This window comes from Perognathus longimembris, chromosome 2 (genome assembly GCF_023159225.1).
Source record: "Perognathus longimembris pacificus isolate PPM17 chromosome 2, ASM2315922v1, whole genome shotgun sequence".
Taxonomy (NCBI): domain Eukaryota; kingdom Metazoa; phylum Chordata; class Mammalia; order Rodentia; family Heteromyidae; genus Perognathus; species Perognathus longimembris.
Window position 1 is genome coordinate 129,649,405 of NC_063162.1, and position 12,745 is coordinate 129,662,149.

Sequence of the window (12,745 nt, forward strand, 5' to 3'; positions counted from 1 at the left end):
TGGTGTAAACCAACTGAACAACTCACGGGGGGGAGAGGGAAGGGGGAGGGGGGAGGGAGGGAGGAGGTAACAAATAGTACAAGAAATGTACCCATGGCCTAACATATGAAACTGTAACTAACCTCTCTGTACATCACTTTGACAATAAAAAAAGAATTTAAAAAAGGGTGGTTTCTAAAAAAAGAATTTATTGTTAAGAGAAAAAAGTAGTTAAGAAAAGCCTCTGGGTTTGTTCCAACATGATTCCCTTTTCTGTTCAATGTATAAAGAAGGAAAAACAATGTGTGAATAATGACCAAGTCACTGTATCATCTAATTGCCAAAACACACTCTATCAGACTAACAGACAGAACAGTATGAACTGAACGGCGTGAATAAGAAAACAATTTCAAAAGAAAGGTGGGAGTTCGGGATTTAGAGAAGGGGCCTGAATTCGTTCATCAGCTCTGCAAAGAAAGAGCAAGAAAGTGAGGGAGAGAAGGAGGGAAGAAGGAAAGGAGGGAGGGAGGGAGGGAGGGCAGGCTGGCACTTTAGTTACAACAAATATTTGAATCTTTGAATAGATCAATATTGAAAGTAAAATCTTGAAGATATGTCTTTTATAACTAAACAAAGATTATCTGAGAAAAAAATTGGAAAAGGAGTTAGATAACAATTATCATGGTTCTCAGTGCTTCTACTCTGCACTGACTTGTTCTCAAACAAGCTGTTGAAGTTTTCGCCCATCAACCCCTAACACTAATGAACTGTTAATAGAACTCTTTCTCAGTAGAGGGTAGAGTCTTTTTGTATTCCAGGCTGGCCTCCAACTGGTGATGTCCCAGCCTCAGCCTCCTGAGTACCTAGGGTTACAAGCACGCACCACCAAATCCTGCTGTTTGGAGAACTTCTGTGCTCCTCTGATGCTGAAGTATTGTTGAAGTTTTCTTAAAAACTACCATTACACCCCTCCAAATGAAGTCCCTGGCGCTGGCTTGACTCCTGAAAGGCACGTTAACCTAGCACCTAATTTTTAGGTGCCTAATATAGCTTGCTGGTTATAGTTTTGCAATTAGATCTGAATTAAAGACACCCAGATTCATATTTTTATTTACAATGGATGCCTTCATTTATAAAGGCATATTGTGAGAATAAATGTCTCACATTTTCTCTTCTATCACTACAAATGGTCTCTACACGTGAAGCCCCCTTAGCCCCTTAGTAGTATAATCAAGTATAGCAATTGAGCAGAAGGTCTGAAGCAAGTAAAAACAAACACTGTTACCAGGGATGTGAACAGAAGGGAGGTGAACTCACATCACACTCTGCTCTCAAAACTTGAACTACAAAAACACACATGGCATTCAAAACCATGTGTCCAGAACTGGGCCCCAGATCTCTCAGCCTATACCTGATATACACTCTGGCATACAGACCCTTTCTCCTCTGGCATACAGAGCCCTTCTCCAAGTCCACCATGAGCTTCTCCATGTGATTACGATTGCTCCCTCCACTAGCCTTGGCTTCCTCAAATGTACCCTGCTCCTAGCAAGGGCCACTGAAAGCCATTAACCAACCTGTTCAGCATTCAGAAAACAATTCTCTTTCCACGAAATCTTTGTTCAAACAATTCCTTATTTATCACTTTTTACTAAATGCTCTCAATAGTACAAGACTGTTGTTCCTTAAAGTTCTGCCACAGTACATTTAATAAGAGAAATTCTGTAATAAAAATATATAACAATAAAAGGCAAGTTTCTAATTGTCTTAATGAAAGTTACCAGTCTCTATCTTCCACGCAGTGGTAGAGGTGTAACCCCTGCACAGAAGTTGAAGTTTTAATGTATTTCAAGAGCTAAAGACTTAAACAATTCGTATTTTTATTTAATTAAAAATGTTTCTTAGGGCTGGGGATATAGCCTAGTGGCAAGAGTGCCTGCCTCGGATACACGAGGCCCTAGGTTCGATTCCCCAGCACCACATATACAGAAAACGGCCAGAAGCGGCGCTGTGGCTCAAGTGGCAGAGTGCTAGCCTTGAGCGGGAAGAAGCCAGGGACAGTGCTCAGGCCCTGATTCCAAGGCCCAGGACTGGCCAAAAAAAAAAAAAAAAAAAATGTTTCTTAAATTGGCAAGTATCTAATAAAATGTCATACCATTTTAAAGACCATGTTTCCAAACCTTCTTCACAATTATAGCCTTTTAGGGAAAATGTTTTTAGCTTCCAAACTTTACAGTTTGTGAAAAGACATAATGACAATCTAAAGAAAATACAAGAGTAATCAATTATCTGACAAGGGGAAAGATGTATAGGTCATGCGTTTTTAAAACAAAATTTCTAAAATTTATGTTATTTCATGAAAAGAAGCTTATTAGATTTATCTTATAACTTAATCATCAGTTGCATTAGACATTGCACATAAAATTTAAACAGGATTTTTCCACAGTTTTTCTGGAAGTTATTTTTCTCACTGACTTAAGTGATACCATTATCTCTCATGTTTTACACATGTTTGTTCTCATTTTACCTCACCTACATTTAGAGGTAGTGACTTACCAAGTCTTCTAGACAGTCATGTGATTCTTCAATGAAAGTCTACCATTTCATGTTTGCCAAAGAAACCCAGTAAAGAGACAACATGTATGCAACTGATTAAGCATAGCATTGCACAGGGTGAATTCGCCTCCCAGTAGCACTGGCTGAACCAATGACCATCATTCACAGGTAGAAAGATTTAGTCAACAGCATATGCTGACACAGCAGCAGTCCTTTTTCATAAACTAAAGGCAGTCACCAATCAATGCATATAGCTGATTTTTAATCATACCCCAAACATATCTAAGAAACCATAAATAGAAAGGGATAAAATGCACAAATCAACATAAAGATCAGAAATATAAAAACTGGAGCTATTCATACATCAAATCTGAAGTAAGAAAAAGGCCCAATGAACACAACAAATTCTGTCATAAACACAAATACTAAGGGAATAAGTGACACTCTTCAAAAGGAAATGTACTTAGTACCTGATTTATGTTATTGTAGCCCCTTTGTATATCACCTTTACAATAAAAATTAAAAGCAAAAACAAAAAAAATACTAAGGCTTTGAGTCTCATATGATTGTCCTAGGCCTCAATCTCTTATACATTGGCTTGGTAAAATGATGTGCTTCTACACGATGCAAGGGCAAATTACAGAGTCACGCCAGCATCACTTAAACTGAAGTGGTCAAGGAATTTGGCCATAGGTTGTTAGACTTTCAAAATCTACAGTGTGCTATTAAGAAGGTAGTTGCAATTCTATTTCCTCTCACTCAAAATATGAATTATTTCATTCCAGATTGGAAACACCCAATAGCTTTCCATAGCTTAAGCAATCGCATCAGGCTCACTCACACACACAAAAATCTTCATAATGGGGCTAATATTACCTTATTCTCACTATATGCCTGCTTCTAGCCGGCCACCCAGATCCTTGTACTTGGTCTAAATTCACATAACCCTTCACTCCTCCTTATCTGCACACATTCTTTTTGTCTTTTAGTCTTCTTCCCTCCCATCTCCTCCAGCAATTCCTAATGCATTTTCAATATTCAGTTCAAATATGACTGTCCTGTGAAAATGGTTTGGAAGTCTTCATCACTCTTGATTATGAGTTTCCACAGTAATTTATTTATAAATACCTCATGTTTTCCTTTGCTCTTTTCTTTCTATTTTCCTCTTTCATATTAGTCTCTCAAGGGTCTAACACTGGATGGTTACTCAATACAAGGACAAGAAAAAGATAGTGGGAAGGAAGAAGGGAGGAAGAGAAAGAGAACTCCTTGATTCTTTAACAACATTAGATAGAATAACTATAATCGATGCTTTATAGTTCTTTACATAATAAAGACGATAAAAGATTATATTCTAAAATTTAAATGTCTACTGAATGCCTCAGAATAATAAGTGAAGTGTAGCTAAATCTCACAGAAACAATGCCAGTAGCTAATTAACTGTATTATAACAGTGGTGTGTAGTGAAATACGCATGGCTTTGAACACAGACCACATTTGAATGCTAATAACAGTTACCAGCAGAGTATCCTTACACATCCTCTCTTTGCTCCTTTATAAAATAAGTCTAATGACATCTAGTTACCATGAATATTTTCTGAGAAAACAAAGGTTAAAAACCTGGCTGAACGCTGAGCTTGATTTAGAAGTAAAGCTATTAGGCTCTAAACCAAAACTATGGAGCAAAATAAGAAAGACATTTAGCTTGAGTTTAATTCCAAATTAATCGCTTGTGACTGGCTGTGTAATTATAGAATTTATAAGTGCATGACAGATATCCTTAAATAGAGAATCTGTAGAAAATTAATTACTACTTAAAAATATGTTGGATTCACATTATGCTTTAAAACAACAAAACTGCAGAACAGAGGAACTGTCTTCAACATTGTTAAAATATTTACTTCATTTCCAAAATGGAAATTATGCAGATCTGCTCCAATTATTCTATATGTTTAGAAAGCTTTAAAAGTCCTTCCACAAAAATCAGTCATTATATGCAAATTACTTGCAAGTCACTTAAGTTGAAAGAAATAATCTTGCCTTTCAAACCAATCTACAGGTATTAAACATGTAAAGTACGTCTAACTTTTGCGGTGTGCTGCAGGTAAGGATATTTTAGCATCACATTCTGATAAATGATTATCTCCTGATGGTGACATTCAGCTGATGTGAACATTGTAAGCTTATCTATTCAGTCTGTTTACATTCTCCCTGAGCAGGCACCTCTTCCTAATGCCTGCCTTAATAGCAAGGCAGAACTGCAATAACAGATGAGCTTCATTTAGTCTACTGCTAAAGCCTTGGGAAGTACCCATCAAAAGCTTAAAACCAATTTCCATTTAGCTTCAATTTCTCTTTAAAAGAGAGAAGGAATTTCTGCTACGGAAATTACTTTGAAAGTCATTGCATATTTGAGTTTCTTTGCCCACTTATGTCTGGTCTATGTTCCATTATAACAAGAATTGTTGGATGGTAGCAAAGTTCAACACAAATACAGGATGTATACTTAACACTGAATTGCAAGTGAACAACAAATAAATATTTCTGTAAGTGTGTATCCTACAAACCGACCCAGGATATACTCATACTAAAACATGTATTGTTTATGTGAAGTTAAATTTAGTGGCAAATTCTGTATCCTGTTGGGAATCTTAAGTTACAGTGTTTTAACAACTTGTAACTATAAAATCTATAATTCAACAGACAAGTCAAATCCATAATCATTCACCAAAAAAAATTTCCAAAAGGTGGCCTCTTAATTTGCAGAGGAATCTTATTGCTACTATTTTGGTGTGAGAGGGATGAGTCAGGTAAAGACAGACTGGTTACAGAGATTTGAGAGGGTTTTCTGTTTTGTTTTGTTTTGTTTTTCTGTTTCTTATTTATTTGGAAGTATTAGGCTTTGAACTTAGAGCTTTATACTTTCACTTGAACCAGATAGATAGATAGATAGATAGATAGATAGATAGATAGATAGATAGATAGATAGACAGACAGACAGACAGACATATATCCCCCTGGACGTCCTGGTGAGGCTGGTCTTAAACCATGATCCTCCAGAGGTCAGCTTCCTGAGTAACTGGGATTGCTGGCTTGAGCCACCAACACCTGGTTAAAGATTTATTTTGGAGAGAGGTTTCTCATTTTTTAAAAAAACTAGATTGCTTCAACAATACCACAGCCCATCCCAGGATCCTATTTCATGGTCCTTTAGGAGGTCACCTAGCTCTCACAGACACTTATTGTCTTTTTCAAAATTAAACAAGCAAACAAACAAAAAAAACCTTTCTCCTATTAGCCTCGCTTACAAATCTTAATGAGCGAAAGACTGAATACCGGGACATGTACATATTAGATAAATAATTCTGCATGATTAAATATGTGCTTAAGAAATAAAAGTATGGAACTGAAGTTTTTAAAATTTGGCTAAAAGACTAAGAAAAAAACATTAGAGTTTCCTTGCAAATACTTGTTAAACACCTAACATCATGTCATATTCCTCATTAATTTATCCCCTGCTAAATCATTCTTGCAAGCCTTTCTAACAGCCAGGCTACTTCATTATACCCTCGCTGTCTCCCAGGCACAGCTGGCCCTGATAATACTGGTCTCCTTACTCTTTACTCTCCCTGCTCTGATTTCCTATCTATTATTCAATTTGTTAAAGCAATGGGCAAGGTAGATGGCTTCTATTACCATGCTTTTTGCTGTATGGTAGCTTGTACCAATCATTTTTTTAAAGGATATCTATAATAAAGGCTCAATAGTGGATTTCAAAGAAGGAGAAGAATCCTTTAGAGACATAAGTACAGTCCCAATAAGAACTGACTTTGGCAGTCATGGTCTGAGATCTGAATTATAGTTCCACTGCTTATTTCTCAGTGACTTTGGACATTGGGAAAGGTACATATCAAATTGGGGTTTAAAGAGCTCTGACCTGGGGGCTGGGGATATGGCCTAGTGGCAAGAGCGCTTGCCTCGTATACATGAGGGCCTGGGTTCGATTCCCCAGCACCACATATACAGAAAATGGCCAGAAGTGGCGCTGTGGCTCAAGTGGCAGAGTGCTAGCCTTGAGCAAAAAGGAAGCCAGGGACAGTGCTCAGGCCCTGAGTCCAAGGCCCAGGACTGGCCAAAAAAAAAAAAAAAAAAAAAAGAGCTCTGACCTATCACAGAAGATTGTTATCACCTTGAAAAGGTGACAAATCTAAAATGCTTTATATACTACAAGATTTGTAAGAATTTGAGGTCAGCAATGAAAGAGTACAGTAGTAAAATTTTTGCACCTATGTTATTGGAACTGTACTACTGCAATCTGAATAGGAGAACCTCTATTAAACAAGTCACTATCCTCTAGATTCCTCATTTCCTCATTTATATATCTGGAAGTAAAACGATACCTTTGGAATTGTAAAGACAAAGCTTCCTCTACTCTAGCTCAGCTTTTCTTGCACATGGCTGGCACTCTACCACTTGTACTATGCCTCTAGCCAGCATTTTGCTAATTAATTGGAGATGGAGTCTTATTTTTCTGCCTGAGCTGGCTTGAAACCATGATTCTACAGGCCATATCCTCCTTAGCAGCTAGATTATCGGCAAGAAATATAGATTGATTACCACTGGTAGATAACTGGGAGTTGAGACTATATTTTTCAGAGAGGGAGGAGCTGAACCACATCTAAAGAGGGAAATGTCTAAATTCTTGTCATGAAAAGAGAAGCAATGAAATAAGAATAGAGAATGAATTGCCAAACACAGTCACTGAAAAGGGAAACAAAGATGTGTATGACAGCTATGGACATAGGGAATTGCAATGTACAAAAGACTGTTTCATGGCCAGAAAACATCCAACCAGCAAAATGGGGGGCTGGGGGGTGGAATGACAATAACAGGGTATGCTCATCACTCCCTATGCATCTCCTATCCACAAAACTATGTAAAGGCAGTGCCAGGATCACAATCTGTATCCGTTACCTCACCACCTGAATCTCCACATGAGTTAACAGGATGGGTTGTTTTAAAAAGAAGAGAAAGAAAAACAGCTCCATTATGCTATCTCAATTCTAGTCCACAGGGGCCTTTCTGAGTAGTAATAAGATCTGACACTAAAAAGAACGTATGCTCTCAAATGAAAATGTCAACACATAGCTGGAGTGAAATAATTAAACAGCATCCAGATTCCCCTACCTCATCGTTTCAGTACAGCAAATAGTTGCATTGAAATTACCTATCACAGAAAGAAAGGTTCTTCTTGTCACAGAGTGCTAAACAATTACCATGGATTAGAGTTACTGCTTTCACGGTTCCCTAAGGGACCCCTGCAAGATATTGTGGAGTGAAAAAAATACATTACTATTTCATCTTTTTAACTATAATAAAGAGAAGATATAAATACCATACCCATGCAAGAAGCAATAGATTTCTTTTCACTGTTCCACAGTAGCCCAACATCCCCACAATGATAAGGAAACAGCAAACAGCAATCATGACTGGGTGAACCACAGGGAAGTAAGTCAAGATGACAGCCTCCTCCACCCTGAGGGAAGAAAAATAATATTGTATTATAAATAAAGTACAATTAAAGTACAAAGACACAATTGTGAATTGTGGTTCTTTACATATTATTCCTCAAAGCTGGCAATCCTACTGCTACTTTTTAACCATTGTATTACATTTTGTGTTTATTTGCTTATTTATTTTAGCTTTGTTTTCACTTTTTTTTTTTTTTTACTTTATTCAAGTGGTAGCACTCTTACTCCGATTTACTCAAAACATAAGTTCTGGAGTCATTGCTTGGGTCAATCACACAAGAGATGTGGCTATTTCCCACCTCGGAAGAATCATCTTTATTACCTAAAATCTTGGACTCACTTTCTTTGTTCCTGACAACTAATCTCCCAAATGGCAAAGGGCTACAATCCAAAGGAAACTAATCTACATTCACAGAAAGAAGGAAGTAAAGAGGTGACTTTTGCTAGAACCCTTTGACAAACTCATTAGCCAGAGCCAGCAATAACAATGGTAACAACACATAACCATTATTAAGTGTTTTCCAGCTCTACTGCTGGAAGGACTTTACAGAAAGATATCTCAATCCTTACCACAATTCTGAGCAGTATATATTACCATCTGCATTCAGGAAGGACAAGTAATTTGTCCCAACTGATGTAAGCAGATCAACCCTTGACATTTGAGAAGAAAGGTTTCATTTGCATTAGCCTGAGAACATGAAGTGAGAATTTGGTAAGAGTTCTCTTAAGGGAAAGTAGCTAATCTGTTATTCACACATAAATATGATGGGACTGACACACAGTTGGCAGGCAACTGGTGTGACCATATCCAGAAATGTCCATCTAAACATAAACTCCGCCTGATCTACTCAAGCACTTGATGAGAATGCTAGAAATGCTAGTATGTGCAGCAATACTACAGAAAACAAACTTCAACAGGATCTCATAAGAACATTACCCTACAAACAGCTGAGGCAAAAGTATTTGAAAATCAGTATCTGAGGAAACTGGATGGGACAATTCAATCAGTAACTGTAAAACAAACCTCGTTTCTGCGGTTAAAGTCAGAACATTATTCAGGTAGTCCCTCATCCAAGCGGAAACTGCCAGCACGCTGATGGACATTAACTGTAGGGGAAAAAATGCCAACCAGTTACTGAGAATTTACTCATCACTATAGCATTAATGACTTAAAATTTAAGGACTTTTGTGAGACACTCTCTGCACATTTTCCTAATTGCTATTTGCTAAATATTGAAATCAATAACTTTTTTGGATATCTGCCATTCCCTTCAGTAGTAGCCAATAAAATAGAATGCCACAAAACAATTCATAGAGAATAAACTATTCAAAGGTTGATTTCAGGTTTAGGATGGAAACCACCTCAGAGAAGGAGCCTACAGAACAGCTAATTCATCAAACTTGTAAGAGGAATTAAAGCACATTGCCATACAAAACAACAAAATATAACTACTAAGCAATTAAATATTGTCAAAATCCACATTAGTTAACTTAAAGTGACTTTCCTTGGCTAAAATGAAAACAACATGAGCATTAAAAAGATAGCACTAACAAAAATAAACGAGGGCTGGGGATATGGCCTAGTGGCAAGAGTGCTTGCCTCGTATACATGAGGCCCTGGGTTCGATTCCCCAGCACCACATATACAGAAAATGGCCAGAAGTGGCGCTGTGGCTCAAGTGGCAGAGTGCTAGCCTTGAGCAAGAAGAAGCCAGGGACAGTGCTCAGGCCCTGAGTCCAAGCCCCAGGACTGGCCACAAAAATAAATAAATAAATAAATAAATGCAATGCTTTGAATCATAGCAAACATTCTAAAATCCAAGGGGACAAGAGAAGAATGAAGTTAAGAACTTATGGAATATACCACAAAATTAAGAAAAGTAGGGAAGGAGTATGCTGAATGGGGGTCAGAACTGTGAAAGGGTGACACTGATCAAGATGTGTTATATTCATAAACTTCTTTGTTAAATGGCATCTCCTTTGTACAACTTAAAAATAATTTTAAATTTTAATGTTTAAAATCCTTAAGCAAAATTCAATGGTAGAATATTGGACTCTCAACTCATTATTCAGAAAATGGGTAAGAATCTACCATTTTAACTTACTTTTCCTATATAAAACAAAGGGAGAAGCAAAGATTAAGCAAAAGATTTTAGGGAAGAATTTCTGCAAAATTTATACTGTAGTACTAAAATTTAACAATGCTCTTCTGAAATGATGAGACTTTACGAGGCAAGCACACTTGCCACTAGAGCATATTCCCAGCCCCTGAAATGATGAGACTTAAGAAAAAGTTCTTCCATGCCTACCCAAGTTATCAAGTCCTTAAGCTTTACAACCCTGTCTGTATACAAGAATCATCTAAGTTGCACAGGCCCATCCTGGATCCACCCATTTTGGAAAGGGGTTTGAGCACCATAAAACTCTGAAGGTACCACAGATGTTTCATGGGTCCATATGACCACAGTTCAGAGGAAAATTAGGCCAATTCTTGTTCTCATTTCTGTTAAGAATGAAAAAAAGAAAGCAAATCTATTTAAAAATTAGAACTGGGCTTACCGCAATACGCTAGCCATGTTTCTAGCTTATGTAAATGACAATTTGAAATTGGTTCTGTATGTAGATGCTAAATAACACCTGGTTTTAGAGAACATGCCTGAATCACCTTGCCTAGACCTACTTGCTCCCCTGTCATCCACTCTCTGATTGGAAGGAGTCCTCCTTCTCAAGGCTTTTCAGTGAAAACCATCCCATCTAAGGGATGGACCTTCCAGCTCTTATAATAAGAACCACTATGCCCCTTCCCTAAACACCCTAGGGCCAATCAATCAAACTGGACACTCCTAAAACTACCTACTCTACCTCCCCATTCCTTCTCACAAAAACCACCATAATACTAGCTCCTGCCTCTCTTACCATTCTATCTTTCCATCAGTTGCCTGTGGTCAATATAGTGCTTTCTTCATTGGTCCCAGAGTGACATGAATGATTTAAGATCTGTAAGTACTAACTTACCATTTCAAATCATGTCATCCATGGATCTGCTGGGTTTAATTAGTAACAGAAGTTGGAGCAAAAGAACATTGGCTTCCTTGGCTCAATCTAAGATTACATGGTCTTCTTCTACGTGGCTGTGTGGATCTTTAAGTACGTTTTAAGTGTCTCAGAAATGTTTGCTGATATGCTATTTTATTTTACTGTATTAAATTATTTTTTCAGCCCTAAGTAGATATCATTTTCTATCTTTTCTGTATTATATTGTGTATCTTTTCTTCGAAGCCATTACTGTGTTTTTCTTTTCTCCAGCCTGCAATTTTTCAGTCAATATTCAACACCATAGACCTGAGTCAGGTGTCAATTAATTACCTGAGTCATCAGTGGTCTATACTCTATTAGCACTTGTCATACAGTTCTTGTACTTAAAACCAAAAAAAAATTAAAAAATAGTTCATTTATTTTGATTCAGACAATCTAAGCCATTTCTTGTTTGGTAGAGTTATTAAAGCCTTGACTTTGAAGTCATTCTTTCATTCAAAAACTCTTCAGGTGTCTCACCGATGGGACAGTAGAAAGCCCAGCTGCCCTTCCCCCAGGTCACCTCAGAGCTGGTTGGTGAAGGCTTCTGCACCCGGTCTCCAGAAGGCTGGTTGTTCACAGCCTGGAGTACAGAACCACAACCAGCTGTGGGTGATTGTGCCTGGGAGTGAGTGGAAGCTGGTGGGGCTGCAATGAAGCCATCGACCAGGGCCTTCATCTCCATCTCAGAGGTCTTGTGTGTTACCTGGCCCCTCCTTGAAAGCCAACTCAGCACAGGCCTCTGGTCAGGGGATTCAAGAGCCAGAAATCCAACTCCACCCCTTCACTGATATGAGTCTGTGCTTTCAGCTTCCCCACCCCTAGCATCACCATCATGGATTTTTTTTTTTTTTTTTTTTTTTTTTTGCCAGTACTGGGCACTGTCCCTGAGCTTCTTTTGCTCAAGGCTAGCACTCTGCCACTTGAGCCACAGTGCCACTTCAGGCATTTTCTGTTTATGTGGTACTTAGGAATAGAACCCAGGGCTTCATGCATGCTAGGCATGCACTCTACCACTAAGCCACATTCCCAGCCCGGTTAAGGGGAGAAAATGATGAGGCTTGAAAGCAGAGGTCTTTATGAAAGCTGTGTGGAAAGTTTGGGGTCCCCAAGTCTCTTCATGGTTTAGTGTCCACAGCAACTCCACTGCCATAACAAAAGCAGACTCAGGTGACCTGGAGAGCTGGCTGTAGTGGGGGTGTGTCTTAGGTCTGTCCAGGAAGGGAAGGCCCTTTTGCAGATGCTTCCCAGCTCCAGTCTAGGTCATGGCCCAGTACCTGCGTTAACTAGGTAACTGGCATACCTGGAGGCAGCCACCTCCCCAGTCTCTGAGGTCAAATCCCCCCATGGGGCATGGTCACCACCCCCTACCTGGCCACACCTTCTCCTACCCCTGCCCTAGACACGCAGCAGCCCAGCCCTTCGGCCATGCGTTTCCAGTTCTGAAAATAAAGTTCTCTCTCTTGCCCAATAAATAAATAAATAAATGAACTCACTTTACAACCTGCTCTTTGTCTAGTACTGTATTAGATGCTAGAGACACACTGATGAGAAGAAACAAAGGCAATCTCTACCCTGCAATTAACTAAGAGACAAGGATAAAA

The 12,745-nt window shown here is 38.5% G+C and overlaps 1 protein-coding gene across 1 annotated transcript in view; it reads right to left on the minus strand.

Annotated features, from left to right (window-relative positions):
* The window catches only part of Tspan12 (tetraspanin 12), a 59,622-nt gene that overhangs the window by 37,161 nt on the left and 9,716 nt on the right, over positions 1–12,745 (minus strand). Inside the window, exons 4-5 of the mRNA XM_048340120.1 lie at positions 9,091–9,173; positions 7,936–8,071 (exon numbers count right to left, since the gene is read on the minus strand). Coding sequence (XP_048196077.1) covers positions 7,936–8,071; positions 9,091–9,173 — 219 coding nt within the window. The remainder of the gene's footprint in view (positions 1–7,935; positions 8,072–9,090; positions 9,174–12,745) is intronic.